This window comes from Python bivittatus, unplaced genomic scaffold (genome assembly GCF_059951505.1).
Source record: "Python bivittatus isolate LINGU-HERP-01145 unplaced genomic scaffold, Pbiv_v1 ctg000480_np1212, whole genome shotgun sequence".
NCBI lineage: Eukaryota > Metazoa > Chordata > Lepidosauria > Squamata > Pythonidae > Python > Python bivittatus.
In genome coordinates this window covers 105,911,170-105,932,775 of record NW_028277075.1, presented here as the reverse complement: position 1 = coordinate 105,932,775, position 21,606 = coordinate 105,911,170, and the positions used below count along the sequence as shown (strand labels likewise).

General features: G+C 41.6%; 1 protein-coding gene across 1 annotated transcript in view; it reads left to right on the top strand.

Annotated features, from left to right (window-relative positions):
* Positions 1 to 6,681: 6,681 nt before the first annotated feature.
* Positions 6,682 to 21,606, top strand: part of STK39 (serine/threonine kinase 39) — a 125,015-nt gene continuing 110,090 nt past the window's right edge. The window contains exon 1 of the mRNA XM_088146699.1: positions 6,682 to 6,952. Coding sequence (XP_088002825.1) covers positions 6,811 to 6,952 — 142 coding nt within the window. The 5' untranslated portion in view covers positions 6,682 to 6,810. The remainder of the gene's footprint in view (positions 6,953 to 21,606) is intronic.

Genomic DNA, 21,606 nt, shown 5'->3' with positions numbered 1-21,606 from the left:
CAGATCCAGCAATTAAGATGTCTACCTCATAAGACACCTTAAATCAGATAAATATTTGTCTTCTAGACTCAAATCTAAGGGATACTTTTATGTGCTTTATAAATGGAAGCACAACTAACAAAAAGAAAATACTTTTTTTTAAAAAAAAAGGCTCCTACTGTGTGCATTTTAAGAATTTTCTTTTTAATTTAGGTCACTTGCATTTAGTTATAAAAAATCTTAATAAAATGTGTATCATCTTGATAATATAGCTAACTTGCTCAGTCAGTGGGACTTTTTTTCCAAATATGAATTTAAATATGTTGTGTGGCCGTTATTAAAAACAGCAGGCATTTTTTTCCTTTTTCCTGGCCTGTCTGTTTATGGTCTAAGAAAAGCTTACAAAGAAAATGAATCAGAATGGAAGAGATGTGAAAGTGATGTTGGAAAGCAGGGTGTTAAAATCTGCTCCATATGACACAGTGATTTCAAATTTAGACAGGATTTACCATATTTAAAGTATGGTAAATTTTGCTCATATCACGTTTTATTAGTCACATGAACCTTTTGGCTAGATATGGCTAGCTTGATGGCGATGGGTTCTGCAAAAAACAGGTCCACCATAGCATTTGAAAGATACCAGTATGATCAATTTTCTCCTCCAGAGGACTCATTCTGGCGCAAAAATAATAACGTGTCTTAGTCTTCCAGGGCTGGAGGATATGTCCATCTGAGGACATTCTGGTTCAGTTTCTGTCCACCCTCTCTCTGCTCTGGTAGGGAGATCCAGAATCAGCCATTTCCTTTTGCTTGTTTGAGGCTCCTTGGTTCCTTTTATTTCCACTTGCTGTGTTCTCTGGAGCTTCCTAGGCCTAGATATATCATGTCTTTCCTCCTTTAGGTTCTCTGCTGTATTGCTTAGGTGGCAACTCCAAGGCCAGGTTTAACTCATCAGAGGTCTTATTCCTAGTGTCTTTACAGATTATCTATGTCTTCAAGTCTATCTGCTCATTTTCGTCCACTTTCTTAGGGCCTTAACACTCAGGTGATGAATACAGGGTGGACTGTTCTCTTTGCATGGGAGGGGCTATTCCCATTTTAATGGGAACAAACCTTATTGTGGTTCCCCATCTTTATGCAAGGGCTCTTCCTTTTTGACACTGGTCAGTCTAAAAATTGTGGGGACCTCAATGTTTCTGGTACTTTCCCCTGACCACCTCCACATTTTTCTGAGACCTGCTTCTCTCTATCCAAGTATCAGGCTGCAGGGAAGAGTCTGAGAATTCTTTCCAGAGATCTGAATGGATCTTTTCTAGAAAGCTTTTGAAATCATTTGAAATTAGGTCAAGGGTCAACTGTTGCCCACCCACCTGACATCTACTGCCCCTATCCTAAAAATGTACCTTCTGCAAGGACTTCAACTGCGAGGATGCCTCCTTCACTGGCAGAGGAACCCAGCACTTTTCTCCAGCTGAAATAAATGAGAGAGTCCTTGCAAATGGGATGGAAGATAAATTCTTTGTGACATCAACATAGAACTATTATGAAACTGGGAAAACTCAATTTATATTAATGGAAGATATTTCAGAAGCATGGCCTAGATATGGCTTGCTGATAATATGCTACTTTGTGGCACTGACTTTCCAACTTTAATTGCATATAGTAATAGAAATCCCCCACTTTTTCATTTCCAGACAGAATCCATTTGTTATAGGATGCCCAGTACATGGTGGCTAGGATTTGAACATAAAATGTGTTCTCCTTTCTTCTAATAGCTACTCACATACCATTCTTTAATTGCTCACTATTTTGCTCCATTAATTTATGAAAGGAGATTAATATATAAGTAATCAAATGAAAAGCAATGATAGGCTCCCTTTCTTCTGCAGTGGTTGAATCTGAAGTAACAGAAGAGATACCACCTGAAAGACATATTTGAATATGAGCCAAGCAACAAAAAATCTAATTCTTGAAGTATATGTAGCTAAGAAACTGGGGGGAAGTTGCAGCTGCTTGACAAAATACAGGGCATGTTTTATTAGTACAAATTTCCCATAATATTGCATCAGAATCTCTTCCTTCTTTGCCAATAAAGAAAAGATATAGATCAAGTAAATAAGGTAGATAGTATTAGTACATTCACACTTAAAACATAATCCTGACTATATTTACTCAGAATAACTCTTGCAGATTTCAGTATGACTTCATCTAACAAACGTGGAAGGTAATGTCAAGGAATCCTCTAACAGTGAAATGGAATAGGAAAGTTCCCCCCCCCCCAAGCTATGTCATCTTATTCATTTCATTGTATACTTCTAAATTACTCCAGGTTTGGTTTACACATTTTCCATTGGTAGGTTTTGCTCATAGTGCTAAGCCATCCTGCAATTTATCACGAAGTATGATGTGTGAACATCAACAGTTTGTAAATTAGAGTTTATGGCTTTGCATGTTGTGTGAACCCAGCCAACTGTGGTTTATTCAATAAACCATAATTAAACAACATGAATTACAGTAGTTCAATTAGTAAATCAGATCAAGACAAATATAACTCTGGTGCCGCTGTAATATGGCAGTTGCCAGCTTGGTCTAGTGGTTAAGGCGCCAAGCTAGAAAGCCGGAGATAAGCTAAGGCAAATAAAGATAGCAAAGGCAGGAGTTCTAGTCCTGCCTTAGGCATGAAAGCTGGCTGGGTGACTTCGTGCCACGCAATCTCTCTCAGCCCAACTCACCTTACAGAGTTGTTGTTGTGGGGAAAATAGGAAGAAGAATATTAGGTATGTTCGCTGCCTTGAGTTATTTATAAAAATAATAAAGGCAGGATAAAAAAATCTAAAAAAAAAAAAAAATCCAAGTTGAGCCAGTGCCATCTAATTCAAGCTGTAGTTATCGGATGCATACACAGAAACTGAAGCACCAAGAAAAGAAAAAATTCTCAAAACTGTCAAGAATATTAGTATGATATTACTCTCTCCTGTGAAGATTATATAAAAATCTGCTATGTTCAAAGAACTTCTGCTTAGAAACCTTTGACTCCCCCCCCCATGTTTTGAAGCAGACTCTGTTAGCACCTAGCTTTCCTTGCACTTGATCTATTTTATTAGGAACAAAGATTCTATTATCATGTGTTCTCTTCTGTACCTCTGTGTTGCTCTTGAGTCTCATGATCCCTAGACAGTGTCCAGAATTATTTTGACATAACCTTCAAATATCTGTCAGTAATAAGGAAAGTTAAAATATAACATCTTTCCAAACCTGGCTTACGTTTCATTTTTAATAAGTGAATGTATGAAGCAGAACCTAATTAAGGTGGACTGCAAGCATCTGAATGAAAGAGAGGTTTAAATCTCAGAACAATACATATCTTCCAACTTTCAAAGTTTTGGTGAAATGAGGGTGTTTTTTTTTAGTGTCCCATATTGGTGATAATATTAACCCAATATTTGCTGAGAAGGGATACTATAGAGCTGTTACTTGGGCTTAAGAAAACACAACTGACGAGAACTTTGTTCAACAGAGAAGTCTGATTTTTGATAGTCGTCACTGCATGTTCCTGTAACAGGACAAGGGGAATAAAGATTATATCCCAACTAGTTTTAGGCTATTAAAGCTAGGGTTCCCTAGCACTATAGAATAGAGAAGAATGCATATCAGTAGCTGACAGGAAAATGGGAAATACATTTACACATTCACACAACTACCCCTGTCACCTTACAAAACAACATAATGCAATGCAAAACGGGAAAAAAAACCCTGTTTAAACAGAAAACTAGTTCCTCCATAAGAATAAATCATACCTGCCATGGTGATATGAAAAAGTAAATAGGCAAGTTGATGTAAAACAGAAGATTACATTGTTTCATGGCTAAATTAAAACCACAGCAATAGTGAGACAGAGAGTCTATTATTAAATGTAATTTCCCTCTGTAACGCTTTTGCTTTTTTGCTCAAAATCTTCAAAATAGAAAAAAAATCAGAACAGCTGAATTAAATCTTCTCTGTACTAGTTGGCTATAAATATGTTGTCCAGATTTTCATTATATTATCTATTTCTAAAAAAATATGCTTAGGATTGCACTGCAGAACTTTATTTTCTTTCAAAAATTAGATCTACGATGACTAGGAAAAATTTCTTACAATCCATAATGGGGTTGGGGTGAATCTTATTAAAACATTATTGTGCTTCTTGCTATTGTCCATCAGGGACACCTCCTGCCCCCCGCTTAGCTAAACCTAGCCCTGGTAATGCATATCTATGCCTAAACTATGCAGTTAAGCACTTATGTAATCTCCAGGGTAACCCACATGCACAGACAAGCTTTTCCTGTACTCCTGGAAGTAGCCACGTATCTGGAAAATACTATTACCGGGCTGTTTTAGTATGTAACTGGATTATAAGAATACATGTGCCACCCACACCAAGTTACTGTAGGAGTAGAGAATGCTTTGGGTTGGGGATAACTTTGAAATTTTGAGGATGTAGGTGGGTGCTCTCACAAAATGGCTAGTCCCAGAATATTCATTCATCAAATATAAGCACATTCTCAAGATGTTTTCTACCACTTAGAGGTTTTTCTGCAGGTAAATCTGGTACTAGATGCTATAGCTTTCCTCGGCAGCACACCAGCTTCCTTTTCAAAGTTGTTTACCGTATTACAAGAGAAAAGTAGATTGCAAGATGACTACGAGCCCCATATTGTCTGAGTTACTGAGGAATTGTTATGAATAAAGCCAGTCTGAAGAAGAGGATGGTAATCAGTTATGAGTATTTTGCTTTATCTATAGTTTACCACTTGTACAAACATATCACAAAAGATAGTTGTTTTTTCTTCCCAAGTGTTGTTTAAAACAAGGCTTTCCAGATATTGCTGAATAGCAACTCCCAGTATATCTTGCTGCTGGCCATGCTGCTGGGAAGTGCAGTTAACCAATGTTTGGAGGTCACAGGTTTAAAAACGTTAAGATTCAAGTGTGCGGGACATGTATGCTCTGACCTAGAAAAATTATCTGATTCCCAATATGTGATCATCTGTAATAATTCAACAGTGAAGAACTGGTACTTGTATATGCTCAGAAACACGTTAGTTTATTATGTTTTATTACCAGGTCTAGACCATGATGACATGATGATCCATAAAGTTGTCATAGTGTTTACTTCATTACAAGACATTTTGCTATGTTGCTTTCCATTTCTCCAACCTGCCGCCCTTCAGATGCATTGGATTTCCCTGCCCAAAGCTTACCTGAAGATCTTAAGTCCAACATACCTAGAAAGCAGCCCCAGGTTGGGAACAGCTGGTTATGTGACAAACACATGCAAAACCTGAGAGGTAGTATAGTTGTCAAGGGATTAAACAAGGGTAAGAAGATCAAAGCCATTCTTAGCTAAGAAGCTCACTAAGGACCAAACATTTTCTCTCAGTCCAACCTACCTAGAAGATAACCCTGATTTTCAGATGAACTGCACCCCTGGGAAGTTAGGGAAAAAATGTCTGCCTATTACTGTACTATGAATGAATCTAGCTCAATCCTTCCATTGTTGAAGATGAAAAGAAATCCTAGTGTTTTCTTTCAGGTGGCTCTTTCAAGAAAATGGAATGCCATAGTGGTCTAGAACAGGGCTAAGCAACAGGATGTCCTCCAGATGTTTTTCACTGCAAGTCTAGCAATCCTTTGCCATTAGCCAAGAGGCTGTACTCTAAAATGTCTAGATTGTTTTTCTTGAGTTTCTCCATAAGGAAAAGCAGCGCCGCGTAATTTGCCCTGCAAAAAACAAAAACAGAATAAAACAAGATTTTTGCTCTGCCACTATGTAAGCAAGGCTCTGCTGTCATAAAAACAAGTTCCACAAAATTTCCTGTGCACAATGTACTTTTTATCACGAATTAAAAATTAGTTCATAAAACTAATTTTAACCCTCCAGAAGGTACTTCTTGGATAAGCTGAAAACGCATTTGCTGTTTTCTTTCTCAGTATTTAATTGCTTCAAACACCTCTTGGAGGCTAGGTTCCGGTTACCGGATATGGGCTACAAAAATCTGGATGACGACTTGATGGTAGCAGAAATATATTTGGAAACTCTCGACTCCTCACTGCCCTCTAGTGATGGCCTGGAGTTTTGCAACCCAGATTTGGTATCCCTCCTTTAAGAAAGTTAGGAACACCCATCGATTCTTTAGCTCCAGCTCCTGAATCTGAATTAAAGTTAGCAACACTGAACACTGTTCCAATGGCAGGAAAAGGTTCGTTTAATTTTTGGAGCGCATTTTCCCCTCCTTCCCCAAAAAGATATACCCCACGGCTCGAGAATGGCTCTCTATCCAGAGCCATCCTATCCGTGTTGACTCGGAAGTAAACTGTGCAAATGTTCCAAGGGGCGGACTCCAAAATCAAGCTGTACCGCTTACTTTAGAGTAAGTCCCACTGAATTCCTTCCAGTAAACATGTAACAGAGGATGCGGCAGGTCTGGTAAGTCTTTCCCCCGCTGTCGTTTATCAGCTTGCAGAGCAATACTTCGCCGCCCTCTCTTTTAACGCTCTCCGTAGTAGCGTCATTCGCTATGTAACCATTATTTCGGATCGCCGAGCCGATCAGCCCCCGATCCGCATTCCGCTTGGCAACTTCTGCTTCTCAGGCGTGCAGCTTCTCCTAGCTCAGCCTCCGCCCCCTCGGTGCGCTCCCTCCCTCGCCGTGTGGCTGGCTGGCAGGAAGGATGGGAGAGAGGGAGGGAGTGAATGAGCGAGCGAGCGAGCGAGCTGCAGATGAGGGTTAAAGGTGCTGCTGGCTGGGAAGTTTGAAGAAGGTCGCCGCTTGTGAGCTCCAGCAGCATCATGGCGGAGCAGAGCGGCTCGCCCGTGCACGTCCAGCAGCCCCAGCCGGCGCCGCTTGCACCGCCCCCGACTCCTACTCCCGCACCTCAAGCCGTCGGCTGGCCCATTTGCCGGGACGCCTATGAACTGCAGGAGGTGATCGGTCAGTGGCATAGAAGGGAGCGGCTTCTATCTCTCTGGGAGGGATGGCTGACTAAGGGGAGAGAAGTAGTAATGCTTCGTCAGCCGGCTTTGGGGCCTACCGGCGTTTTGTGTTACTGAAGCCCAGCAGCTCTCATTGCGGCGGATGCGCCCGCCACTGCAGTCTGCTGCAGCTGCAAACTTGACTTCCTCCTCGCCTCGCACCTTCCTCTCTTGCAACGTTCCATCGGTTTGGGGGGAGGAGGAGGAGGAGGAGGGCGGGCGCGTTCTAGAACGCTCGGGGCCGGCTCCTTGCCTGTCTGCCTGGGGGGGGGGCCGGCGGCGCCCGGGGGAGCATCCGAGCCTCACCCCCCGCGTCCTCCCTGGCTCCTTGCTTTCCCCCTTGGGTTTTCTCGCAAGTAGTATTTTGGCTCTTGCTGCCCTGAGGTAGATCGCCTCGAAGTTGCCATGGCACTTCTTTTCGTCTTCTAGAATATCGAAAAATCCTAACTTTTTTTCCTCCTCTTTTGCTGCTGTTATTACACCCAAATGGCGAAATGTAACTAATCACTGACCTCTCCTACTCTGTCTTTCTTCCGCCTTCCTATTACATCTTTTGTCCAGCTGCAGAGTCTCGCTGATGTACAGTATCCAAAAATCACATTTCCATTTTAGATGACTTGTAGAATTGGCTGTATATCTCGCTGCTGGTGCAGTCAAGTTCCGGCTCTGAAATTGCCCTTTTCCAAATCTTTTAATTGCTGTCCTACCCCTTTGGTTTAATTTTATATAAGTATTTTATTCTTAAACAGGCTTTTTGTGTGTGTGTAGAAAGGCACTCCAGTTGCCATTCTGAGCTTACAGTTTTAATTTAATTGCCCAATCATTCCTCTGCCAGATTAACATAGAGATATTATGCTAGTTTTTATACAGAGAAGCAGTGTTAGCCCAAGGTGCTGCATTTGTTTCTGATTTCTCTTCTGTTCCTGGGAGAACAGAGCCCAGCCGGGGGAGGGGAGTGACTTGGATGCTCTCTGTTGGTTTTCCTGCTAGGTTACAGATAAGGAGGCCAGAAATCAGCAGGGAAAGCCAAAAAAACTAACCGGAATCCAGGAATCCTGTTATTTTGCAAGCTGGACTCTCCAGCCATCATTGAGTAATCTGGCCTCCAGTTCATCTTGCAGTTGTTCTAACGCTGATCATCACCAATTGCTGAAACACCAAAAAGGAAATAGAAAAAACAAATGGGAACTGGCCTTCGGTCTGCTGCTCTGACCCAAACACTTGGAGAGATTCAGACATTCTGTGTGTGCTCGCCTTGGAGATGCAGTTGTTCTATGTTCCATCTAGCTAAAAGTGGTTAAGTAGAAATCTCTCTCCCCCCTTTTTTTCATCATTTTTTTTTTCTTTACTGTCTGTCATTCATGGGGCTTTATTTGTCTTATGGTGGTACTAAAACAACTTACAGAGCACCTTTCAGGTATCTAAACTATCCTCTTTTCTGATGTGACAGAAGTCTCTAGCAAGTTTCCAACTCTGGAGTTTGGCATTTTGCAGGCATGCTTGTGAATTGACAACAGCTGAAGAAAATATAGGAAGAATGACTTGATCTTCTACTTCCTTAAAGAATGAGGTCTCTGTGGCTCACTGAAATTACTCAGCCTCAATAATTTGAGTGGTTTACCTTTGAATGGATCTCTAGGATTGCATTATTCTATTAATTAGATACTCTCAAACATTCAGAAATAAGTATGCTAATATCAGCTCATCAAGAAAGAGCATTACAGGGATAATAAAATCACTGTAACCAACCAGGTTTCACACTCAGTTATGCAAATATCTGTGTTTTGTACAATTTTTGTTTGGAAAAAATGAAACTGTTTCTGTAGGAGGATATGAAATAAGGTATGTCTGTATTGAAGGCTAATTAAGTAAACTGTACCTTGTGCTGAATATTTAGACTTTCAAAAATACTTTTCTGGTAAGACAAGCAAATGGAAGGTTTGCCATCCATTATTTGTAATTAATTGGAATTTATAAACCTTTGTGAGGAAGCAGTCAGAAGCTGTATAGGGATAGCTCCAAGCCATTTACACACATGTTGTTAGATTTTTATCCCGCCTTTTTTATATGTAAATCAAGGTGGAGAACATTATTAATTCTCCTGCCTCCTATTTTCCCCACAACAACCCTGTGAGGTGGGTTGGGCTGAGAGAGAGTGACTGGCCCAAAGTCACCCAGCTGGCTTTCATACCTAAGGGAGGCCTAGAACTCACCATATTCTGCTTTAAGGCCAGCACCTTCATCACTACAACAAACTGGCTCTCAGTCGCCTAAAGCTGTTGACCTTTTATCTTACAATTCAGTCTTCAGCATTTTTGTTTACAAGTTGGTCCTATTGAAGTTTCCTATCCCTACTCAAGTACTTGTTTAGATCTGTCAGATCTGACTACCAAAAATCCAGACACCCCGTTCATGCAAGCAAAGAGATACAGAAAGTGATTGCAGATTTTTGTAGCCCAAATATGGTAGCCCTAATTTATTTAATAAAAAGCCTATGCATTAAAATAACACTACTTGCATTAACCCTTCCAAAACTCTTAATATATCCTAGACTCATGCCAGAGAATTCTGATCATCTGTAAGTCTCATTAATCTAAATTAATTGCATAGTATATTTAAATCAAGGTAACAATTTAAATTCAGATTGATATAGATCCAATTTTCTAACTTGGATTAACTGAACAAATATGCATATTAATTGGTTGCTATAGCAATTGACATGTAGCAGTTTGTAGCAAAGAGATTGTTTGAATGATGGAGGAGCATAATCTGAAACCGCCTACTGTCCATAAGTTTTTTGAACTACCAAGTGTGTCCTCTTAAACTAGGGAGCTGTAGTAATATTAAGAATCAGTGTCCAAAATGTATAAAGGAAACAATATAACAATTGGTATAGTTTTTATGTTTTTTGTAATTTTATATATATTTATTGTTTTAATGGATTATGTGAGCTGCCCAGAGTCCCCCATTGGGGGAGATGGGTGGAGACAAATCAGATCAATCAATAAATAAAGCATGATGACTAATAGAAATGTATATTTGGGAGTAAGAACCATTGAGTTCAACTGGGATTATTCCAAAATAAGGTACTAAGCATGAAGACTCTGATAATGTTTGACCTCATGAGTCTGACATTTTTGCCCCAGGTTTCTTACAAAGAAAAGCCAGCTGTAGTTGCCAATCTCTATATAATTTCAAATTACAATTCATCTTTATATCTCTGTTTAAAGCAGAGATGGGTAAACTGCATGTGATTTTCTAGAGCAATTTGTGGCATCTTTGCTGCCTCCCTCCTGGTGGCTCACCCACAGCCTACCTACTACAAATCTCACTACAGATTTGGGGCACTTTTTGCATGGGAGCACGCATCCAGATCAGATGCAAAGCCACAAAACAGTTCATTACCATCGAGGTAGCTGAATAGTTAGGCTAGGAAGTGGTTTGTCCTATTAGACTGGTTATCTACAAGATGTTTTAATAATATGATTGAGTCACAAGTCTTGGCAGCATATTTGACAACAAGAAGTACCAGAAGATGCAGATTTAGGTTTCAAGTGTACTCCAGGTGGTACTTAACATGGTGGTTCCTCCTTCCCCCAGATGTTAAGAAAATAGATAAAGCAAGTCTTCCAGTTCTTTCCACAATTTAAGGAAAAAGAACCTTAAGAAGACTGGCTCAACCACTTTTCATTTCCTCCTTTCTCTCGCTATGCCCCTTAAATACCCAAAAATATTGTGCGTTCCCTGTATATCAAAATGCTTCCCACACCACCTTAAAGTATAGCCCAAAATATTTCCCAACCTTGCCTTAAGATATAACCCAAATTCACAATTTCAGAAGGTCTCTAGCCCTCTAAGAAATGTTGGCTTATTTTTTCCCCCCATTGTTCACTTGCTTGGAGGAGGATTGTGCCCATGCAGATAAAATTAAATCATTGCATTTTCTTATAAGAGTGCAGTTCAAGAGAAATTTCTGCTAATATTCCGCTTGCTTCCAAGAATAACCCAAAATACTATAACTAAAGCCATTTTAAAGTGAAACATTAAAAGCTGTGCTGTTCATATAAAGCTGTTTTTCCAAGATGGTGAGGCTGTAAGTATGACAACAAAGGAAAATTATAGTGCTTCTAAGAGCTAGTCAAGTGAATTTTCTTAACTTTGTGTTGTTTGCACATTTGGGAGGACAAGAGAATACTTCCCAGATTGCCCTTAATGGAAGATTATGTTCAGTTGAGAAATTATACAAAGATGTTCTGAATTTTCTGGGGGTGGGTGGGTTGAGGGTCATTCCTGCTTTAAAACTGAGGGGGATGTCTTGGAAAGAATAGGGCAGGATCAGTAATACTCTCATAAACAGTTGAAAGTGTTTGAGTTCACATAATTGTCTTGAATTGTTTTAATATTGTTCAGATGAACCATACTGCATTAAGCCATGGTTTACCAGCTGCAATGTTTGCTAAAACAAACCACATTATGGCTCAGCATCTTATTAAGGATAAAATACAGAAAGTTCTGAAAATGTCCCAAGAACAAAATTTAACTAATTGGATTCACACATCTTATTAACTGATAATGTGGTTTGTTTAGTTTTGACTTAAAGTTATTGGTTGCAAACCCTGTGTTATGGCATAAGTGTCCTCTGTGAGCTATTATCACTGGCTTCACACACTGCACAAAGCCATAGTTTACCTCATCATAGCTTATTAAATACATCACCAGGTTGGATTCAAACATTGCACTAAGCCAAGACCAAACAGTCCATGGAATGGTTTAGTTCAATGGGTGAAATAATCACTCTGTGTATGTAATCATAGCCTGAAAACTGCACATTGTTACCTTAATTTAAATTGCTCACATGTCCTGTGAACATTTGCAATGGGCTGGCATTGCTCATAAAAGTCACAGCTGTTTAATATCTGAGCTTCCGAGAAACGCCTTAGAAAAGAATAATTAAGTTTTGCAAATCCTTGCAAAATGTTTTTCTATTTCAGTGTTCCATATTGGTTTGTAAGGCTATTGCGCTCCTCAAAGGGAGTTGCTGTTCTTGTCTGAGAGCCCAAGCCAGAGATGGGCAGAGAGCTGGAAGTGTAGCAATCACAGGTTTGCTGCTTTTCCCCCATGTGTAGAGAAAAGTTCGGCTGTTGAAAAGGTCACAAAGGAATATTTGGGCTGGGAGGGGCTGGACAGGTAGAACCATACATGACCACTTGGCTGCTTATCCGAGTAGGAGTGCTCTTGACTCCAAGTATATCACGTGGGGATGCCTTGCATGTTCTGTGGCTGCATTTATAGCAATCTCTGTTATGATAGAAACTAGGCATTTTGGATTGAAAGGCCAAGGAATCAAATATGCTTTTAACTCAGAAGTTATGCTATTTGGATCTGGCATAGCTTTTCACTGTTCCCCTCCCCACCTGCTAAAAAACAGAGCCAGCATTTCATAATCTTTTTACTGTTGATTCACTATTGCACCTCCACGTGAATGTGAAGATTGATTTAAGTTGTTCAATAGCTGCCGCCTCCTTTTTCTTTTAAGTTTTAAATTTGGATTGAATATCTTTTGTTCTGATACTGATTCTCTATAACCCCTAAATGAATCTAAAAATAAACTAAAAACCAACCCTATGAGAGGTCATGATGTGGTTAGCCTACTGAAAAGATAATTGAGGACAGATACATAATCTCCAAATATCTGAAGAGTTATCACACAGAAGAGGAGGTGGGCTTATTCTCTGTAGCCCCAGAGGGCGGAAGCAGAACCCACGGGTCAAAGCTACAAGAAGGAAAGTTCAGTTGAGACATCAGAATAGACTTCTGGGCTATATGAGCTGTCAGCTGGTGGACCAGGCTGCTATTTAACCTAGTGAGACCTCCTGTGCTAGAGGTCCTCAAATGGAGGTTCAGTGGTCATTGTCAGAAATGCAGTAGTAGATTCTGCATTAAGCAGAAGGTTGGACTAGGTGGCCTCTATTGCCGATTTCTTTGATTCTGTGAAGCTTGCTAGACTAGAATGTGAAGAGTGCCAGGGATGATGGAATTCCTCCTTCTGTCCTTATCTTCCTTAATACTGCAAATTAAATATTGTTGAAATTTAATTTTTTTCTTTCGTTTAGGTGGGGACAAGCTTTTTGCCTTGTGGTTGTCTCTCCCCTCCAGCTTACTGAAAGAGTTTGGATGAAGTATATGAAAAGGATTATTAATCACTTTTAATTTTAATACTTAATACTTGTATTTTATATTTGTATTATTTATGTTTTTATTGATTTTAAATTGTTTTGTTGTGAACCGCCCAGAGTCCCTCCTTGTGGGGGAGTTGGGCGGTGATATAAATTTGACATATAAATAAATAAATAAAAATCAGTAAGGACTGGACAAAACGTTTGTATTATCTGATTGTGTCATTGCTTGCAATCAACAGATTCCCATGAAGAATTCATTTGGTGTTCATGCGATAGACATGCATCAAATGAATCAGAAGTGTATCTATATGGGCTTTGAATGTAATAGTCTGTAATGACCACTTACACAGCGATTAATACTTTAAACTATTTTCCCAAAGCCTAGATTTTTTTGCTTGGATTGTTGGTTGTCCGAGTGAGCTTGCATAGGGTTGAGATTACAGCAATTGGATAATGTGGCTAGCTTCCTCTTCCTGATGGCTGCATCAGTAGCTGGCAAGTGGTATCCTCACTAATTATATTGTCAAAGGAAATGGGAGCCAGACTGCACTGGCTTTGGAGGGACAGTAGCCCATTAGTGGCAAGAAGGAGGGGAAGAATCTGCTGCCTGACTTAACACCCTTCTGTTGTGTACTCTACTTCCAAACCTGTGCAAAACTCTCTTGTTGAATAACAAGGAAACATAATAATACCAAATATTTATATAGCAATTTCGGGTGTCTGTGGAAAGGTTGTGTTGTACTCTCACAGTAATCCTTACACAACCTTGTCAATAGTCTGTACCATTGTAATGTGACAGGTGGTGCTGGGCTACAATTGAGTCTGTCTGATGGGTACTTCATGAAAAGTTGAGGTGTAATTTGAATGCGGGCCTTCTTGGCTCACTGTTGAGTTTGTTAGCTTCTGTGCTGTCCGATCTACACTTGGAAATGCGTACAGCATTCCGGCTAGTAGGAACAAGGGCTGTCTCTTCTGCTGTAGGGCAAACACTGTTTCACTCTCTTAACCAAAATTCCTAAAATTAGCAAATGGAACAAACATGTCTTCTTTCCTCTGTCTGCCATGCTTCAGTTGGGACTTTGTCCTTCCTACCCTGAAGTATCTTACACATTTATTTATTCATTTTATACGTGTGTGTGTGTGTGTGTGTGTGTGTGTGTGTATTAGAGCAGGCAGAATGATTCAGAGGGAGAAAAATACTAGATATTGCATTTTTGGAAATCTCTATTCAAATATAAAATGCCAGGCAAGAAAGATTCCCAACATTTGCTGACAGTGTAAGCAAATGTCTGTGGCTGGATTCATACATCATGGTAAGCCATGTTTTGTTTTAACCATGGTATATTAACATACTGTGGTATGTTAAACCGTGATATGTTGACCTCTCTGCAGCTTTCTATACCATCGACCATCATATCCTTCTGGATCGGCTCAGAGGATGGGGGGTGGGTGGCACTGTGTTGTGCTGGTTTGCCTCCTTTCTCCAGGGCCGATTCCAGGCGGTGGTGGTTGGGGAAGAGAAATCCCGCCCTCAACCCCTACTCTGTGGGGTGCTGCAGGGTTCGGTGCTCTCTCCACTCCTATTCAACATCTACATGAGGCCGCTGGGTGAGCTCATCCATCGCCATGGGGTGAGCTATCATCAGTATGCTGATGATACCCAATTATATATCTCTACCCCTGGCAAATTAAGTGATGAACTGGATGTCTTATTCTGGTGCCTGGAGGCTATGAGGGTCTGGATGGGGAGCAACAGGCTTTAGCTGAACCTTGGCAAGACTGAGTAGCTTTGGGATTGGGGACATGCTGGTTCTAGGGCTATGGCATCTTTGGTGCTGGATGAGGTGGGGTTGCGCTGCCCCAACAGACCCAGTGTGCAGTCTGGGGGACCTTCTGGGCTTACGACTCCTGCTTGAAGAGCAGGTGGCGGTTGTGGCTAGGAGGGCCTTTGCACAGCTTTGTATTGTGTGCCAGTTGTGCCCGTTCCTAGATTGGGGAGCTCTACTCACGGTCGCTCATGCCCTAGTCACCTCCTGATTGGACTACTGTAATGCACTCTATGTGGGGCTGTCCTTGAGGAGTATCCAGAAGTTTCAGCTGGTGCAAAATGAGTGGCGTGGGCAGTTAGATGTGCCTCAAGAACAACACACGTTACACCTCTGCTCTGCAAGCTGCGTTGGTTGCCTGTCTGCTTCTGGGTCCAATTCAAGGTGCTGGTTTTGATGTTTAAAGCCCTTCATGGCATGGGACCAGGTTATTTGAGGGACCACCTCTTCCTGATTATATCTGCCTGTCCCATCAGATCCGGCAGAAGAGGCATGCTGTAGGTCCTGTCTGCTAGGGAGCTACACTTGGCGGGTCCCAGGAGGCGGGCCTTCTCTGCTGTAGTGCCCGCCTTATGGAACATCCTCCCCTCCGAAGTGAGGTTGGCTCCATCCCTGTTGATTATCCCTCAAAACCTGGTTATGCCATTAGGCCTGGGGGCCCCAGGAGACTGGCAAAGTATTGAGGTGGCTCCATTGTTGTTAACATCTGCTGTCCTCTCTTATTTTTTGTGATTTTAAATTTTTGTAATAATAATTGTTTTTTATATATTAACTGTTTTATAGTCTTGTTGTACACCGTCCAAAGTCACTTTTTCGTGAGATGGGCGACCATATAAATTTGATGAATAAATAATTAACTATTCAAACATCATGCTAAGAGTTACATCACAGAAGCAGCAGCATGGCATGGTGCAGTGTGTGAACCTAGCCATAGTTTTAGATAGCCTTGAGACTGTGTGAATTGATTAATCAGATTTGAAGGGAATGCACTGTAAACCATAGCATAGCAACAGTTAAAGCAGCTTTGCTCGACCTAGAGTCCTCCAGATGTGTGGGATTGCAAATTCCAGAATTCCTAGCTATTATGTCTATTGACTGCTGGCTTGAAGTTCTGGTGATTTATTTATTTATAGATTTTATTGATTGATTGATCAAATTTATATGCTTCATATATTCATATTCATATATTGCCCAGCTTCCAGAATTCTGTTCAGTTTACAACAAAGGATTAGCATGTAAACAACTCAAAAATAGAATCCAGCCCAAATAAAAGTAAAATGGCAGCCCAGTCACCATAAAATAGAGCAATGCTAACAAGCAGCTAGGAAAAAAAATCCATCGTCAAACAACAGTCTGGTAGATCAATGGAGAGGTGGCCAGGCATACCTCTGCAGGCAAGGATTTCCATGGCAGAGGGGCCGTTGCAGAGAAGAATTGCTTTTGGGTCCATGTCCCCCTGATTTTTTATAGGGATGAGGCCTTAAGCATTTCTTTCCTACACATGAACCAGGCAGATTCCACTTAGAGAAGATGGCCCCTAAGATACCTTGTAGTAAAACCATATAGGGCTTTATAGTCTACCTTGACTTGGACTTGGAAGCCTATTAGTAGCTAATGCAGTGACTGGAAGATCTGTGTTACATGAAAATAGTGGCTTTCACCTGCTAGCATCTTGTATTTTGTACCAACTGCAGTACAGTATTTGGGGTGTTTTCAAGGGCAGCTCTATATAGAGCACATTGCAGCAGTCTGATGGGAGCTTGAACCATGATTGCCAGAGCTGCTTGGTCCAGCTAGGGTGGTAAGTAACAGATTGGCCTAAGATCCCCCGTGTGAGAGATGAGGGCACCCCCATCTAGAGCTATGATCGGGGCCATAATAAAGCTGCTTCTGGACAAGTAACAGGAGTGGTAGGATTCAGTTTGTGCTTGTTTTGACTCATAGCCTCCAAATACTGGGTCAGGACTTTCATAAACTTCTCTGGTGGTCTAAAGAAATGATGTAAATCAGCATGCTGATGATACTTCACCCCAAACTGATGGATGAGCTCTTCCAGCAGTTTCATGTAGATGTTGGATAGCAACAAGGAGACAGCCAAATTCTGTGGCACCCTGCACTGGAGCAGCCACAGGTGCAACTGCTCCCCCACCATTACTACAGCCTGAGACTGTTTATCAAGGTAGGAGTGGAGCCACAATAACCCTGCAGGCAGTCCAGCAAGATATGGGGATGGTGATATTATCAGGAGCAGCTGAGAAATCTCAAAAGACCAGGAGGGATGCTCCTCTACCCTCTAGGTCTTGACAGATATCAGTCACCAGAGTGACCAGTGCTGTTTCCATCCCATGCCGAGGCCTGAATCCTGACCGGAAGGGATCTAGATAATCCACTTTGTGTAGGAACCTCTGTAGATGATTTCCCTCCACCTTCTCCAAAAACCTTTAGAAAAGCAAAATTGGAGACAAGGGAGAAATTGTTTTGGTATGGTTGGATTGAGAGATAGCTTCTTCAAGAGAAGGTGCATCACTGCCTGTTTTGAACATGATGACAACTCACCCTCTCTCAGAGAAACTTTGACCAGCTCATGAATGCAGTTATTTATATTTTTCTCTCCCCCCATCTCCCGCTTTCTTCCCAAAGGAGACTGGAGGGTGTGAAATTGCAGTACACCTGGAGGACTGAGCTAAACAGTAGTGGTACTGTATAAAAAGGCTGGCATACATTGGTCACTGCAAATTAAGAGAAGAGAAGGAAATTATATTTTCCCAATGAATTCTGCCATTTTGAGTAGCTTTTGGAAATAATGCTTAATAACACATTGACCAGTTTCAGTGAGATGTTAACTGACACATGGCTGATGTCAATCTCTCTGATGACAGTGATTAGTACAGGTAGTCCTTGACTTACGACTATTCAGTGACCATTCAAAGTTACGTTAGCCCTGAATGAAGGGACTTACGACTTGTGCCAGAAGTTATGGCCATTGCAGCACCCCTGCAGTTGCGTGATCAAAATTCAGGTGCTTGGCAGCCTGCCTGCACTTACGACCGCAGAAGTGCTTCAACTCCCACCACCCTCCTATCTCCCTCCCATCTATGCCCTTTTGACCCCCTGCAGCCCTGTGCTCTGCTGCCCCAGGTGACCTTTGTATCTTCTTGCTTCTGCTGCTGACAAGGTGTGCCCGGCCCGGCTGCTAGGCTGGGCTGGGGCTGAGCTTTGCACTGTGAAAAAAGTAGAAAGTAGCCCCTGAGTCACAGCATGTCAAAAAGCCCCTTTGTTTTTTTGGGGGGGGGCAAAGTCCCACCTGGCTTAGGAGCGCCGTGCAAAGGGGCTTTTTGGGGGTCTGCGGGTCAGGGGCTGCTTTCTGCTTTTTTATTTTTCCTGTAGTGCAGAGCCCAGCCCCAGCCTGGCCCAGCAGCCAGGCCGGGCACACCTCGTCAGTGGGAGCAAGACGGTGAAGGTCAGCTGGGGCGGTGAAGTGCAGGGTGTCAGAGGACTTGGAATGCAGGTTGGTGAAGGCGACTGTGGCTGGGTATCTGTGGCTTCCTGGGGTGTGGCAAGGAGCCCCAGAGCTGTGCAGTTCTGGGGCTGCTTGCTGCCCTGCAAAACAGGGTGCTGGGCGGCCAAAAGGGCAGAGATGGGGGAGGAGATAGGCAAGTGGGAGTTGGAGGCAGCCCCTTATCTTACTGAGTTCTGGGTGGGAGGGACCAAGCCCAGAATGGCTTGGATTGGGGTGGATACTCACTTAATGACTCACGATTCTCGATTAATGTCGGTAACAGGGACTGCCGGGATTGTTGTTGCTAAGCAATATGGTCATGTGACATCTCACGACCACATGACTTAACAATGGAAATTCCAGTCCCAATTGTGGTCATAAGTTGAGGACTGCCTGTACAGCATCCAGCATAAAATTCTGTGTAAGGGGAAAGCGCATCGGCAGTTGATAAGAACACTGTCTCTGCTTTTCTCTCTATATAAATAGAATCCTATCACTAGCAAGTCCTGCTAGCAGAATGATAACATAGCCCTCTTACTGTAATTAATAGCACTCAAATCAGCACCTTGATGCTTCAAAGATCAGGAGAAGGGGAGGGAGAACCAATACTTTTCCACACTGTTGCTTTCCTTCACTTATGAAAGCACTTTCCCGTTTACAGGCATCCAAGTTGTTCTAGAAGAATCCCCTTGAAAGCCTCTATGGTCATTTATTAAGAAGCAAGGTAGCGGATTTTTATGGCATCTGTGGGGTTAAATTTCCCTCTTTCACTCCCTGGATATTTGCCCTGACTTGACTAGTTGGTGTGCCAGTATGTTGTATTAATGCGGTTTGATTCCTGTCTTATGATTAATGCCAACGGGTAATTAGTCTAATGAGATAATGTACATCTTAATACTCAGTGGACAGATGTTTCAGGAGCCTTCAGATAAGATGCACTATTAGGAAGTTTTGGGAGGTATGTCTTTAATGCTGGAAAGGAAGTTTACATGAAAGGCCTTTCCTGGAGATGAGAGAATAACTTCTGGTATAAATGTATGCATTGAGTGCATCTTTTTGGAGACAGTCTTTGAACTAGCATTGATAGGCACATGGGATATAATAAAACATATAAACAAAACATGCATGAGAATAGCAAAAGAGGGTATTCATCGAGTTACTGTCTGCTAGTGGGAAGTCTTGGGTGCTCTTGAAGGTGACAGAATGGGAGATACAGTCAGTCATGACCTTCTTTACATGTTTTACTGAAATCAACGAAAGTTGTCCAAGATTGCTCCTGTTACCTTGGACTGTTCTCCTTTATTTCAGCGGAGTTTGTTTTAACAGAATTTCATCGACAATTGTATCCTACTTTAATTAGCCAGGGAGATCTGCTACTGGGATTTTCCATCCATATCAGTCCTGTGTTGATGCAGCCTTACTGTAGAAGGATATCATAGTAATTCTGGTGTAGTCATCTGGCATTAATAGGAGGTCCCTAGACAGGAATCATATAACTCCTGTAGAGTAGAACGCATCCTACTGAGTGCCTGGGATACTAATGGGATTAAATTATAGTATTGCTATCAAACCTTATTTGGAAGTTAAAGGCTGCTATACCATTTTCAGATCATTAAAAAACATTGTGTCATTTGGGTAGTATTTTATTTATTTATATTTACTTATCTATTAAATGTATACCCTGCCACTTTCTATTCAGAATCAAGATGGTATATAGAAATTAAAAATATAAAGGATCTGAGAATACTGTCAAAATTAAGACAAATTTAAAATAGCAATCATTAAAAACAGGACTCAGTTCAACTGACAATCAAAAGCTTAGTGCAAGAAATAAATTTCCACCATTTCCCTACATCTGGGGAGGGCGAGAACCACACTCAATTCTTTGGAGAAAGTATTCTATAATCTCAAAGCACAAGAGCAGGTCTTCTCCCATGTATTAGAGGGCTAAACCTCCGGCAGTGAGGAGGATCAAAAAGGGCTGTTTCTGCTGATCTAAGTAACTAGACAAGTTCATAGCAGGAAATGCAGTCAGATAATTAAGCTCTAAATTGTTTAGGGCTTTAAAGGTCAATCCCAAAACCTTAAATTGTGCCTGGTAAGTAATTGGCAACTAGTGCATATTTTTAAGTACAGGTGTCCTATCATCCCCATACCTTGTACTGGTCAGCAGCCTAGTTGCTCCATTTTGTACCAGTTGCAGGTTGGAGGCACTTTCAAGGTGAATCCCCATGTAAAACGTGTTGCAGTGGTCAAGAGAGGAAGATAGGGGTAATCTTTCCGAAGTCTGGCTGTCACAGAAAGGGTCCCAGTTGGCACACTAGCCATAGTTGTGTAAATGTCCTTACCACAACCTTCACTTGCAAATCGAGTGATAGCTGGGACTCAAGCACTCCCAAATTGTGAACCTGCTGTTTCTGGGGAATGCAACCCTGTCTAAAACAAACTTCACATCAATCCCAGAGTCTAACTTTCTCCTTACTACCTCCACTTTCATCTTGTTTGGGTATAATCTCAGCTTATCCTTCCTCATCTAGCCCATTATTGAGTTTAAGCAACATTCAGAAGTGCTGGCTATAGTGATTGCTTCATTGGAATTAGATGGTGAGGACACTAGTGTAAGATATCCTCAGCATATTGATGATGCCCTCTTCCAAAACTCCAAATGATCTCCCTTAGCAGTTTCATGTAGATGTTGAACAGCATAGGGGACAAGATGGTACACTATAGGACACGATAAGTCACTGACTTAGGGGTCATACTAATCCCCAGCACCACCTTCTTGGTGCATCCCAACAGAAGTGATCAAAATCACAATAGAGTGCTCCCAAGGCCCAACCCTGCCAGATGGCCTCCAAAATACTACAGCCAATGGTACTGGAAGCCATTGAGAGATTCAGAAGAACTAGCAGGGCTTCATTCTCTCATCTAGTTTCTGAAGTTAGTCATTACCAAAGCAGTGTCATTATCATATCCTAGGCAAAACCCCAATTGAGATAGGACGATAAAATCCATTTCACCCAGCTGCATCTGGAGCTGTGGAGCCAACTTCTTCTCAATGACCCTATCTAGGAATTGGAGATTGGCCTATGATTAGAAAGATCTTTCT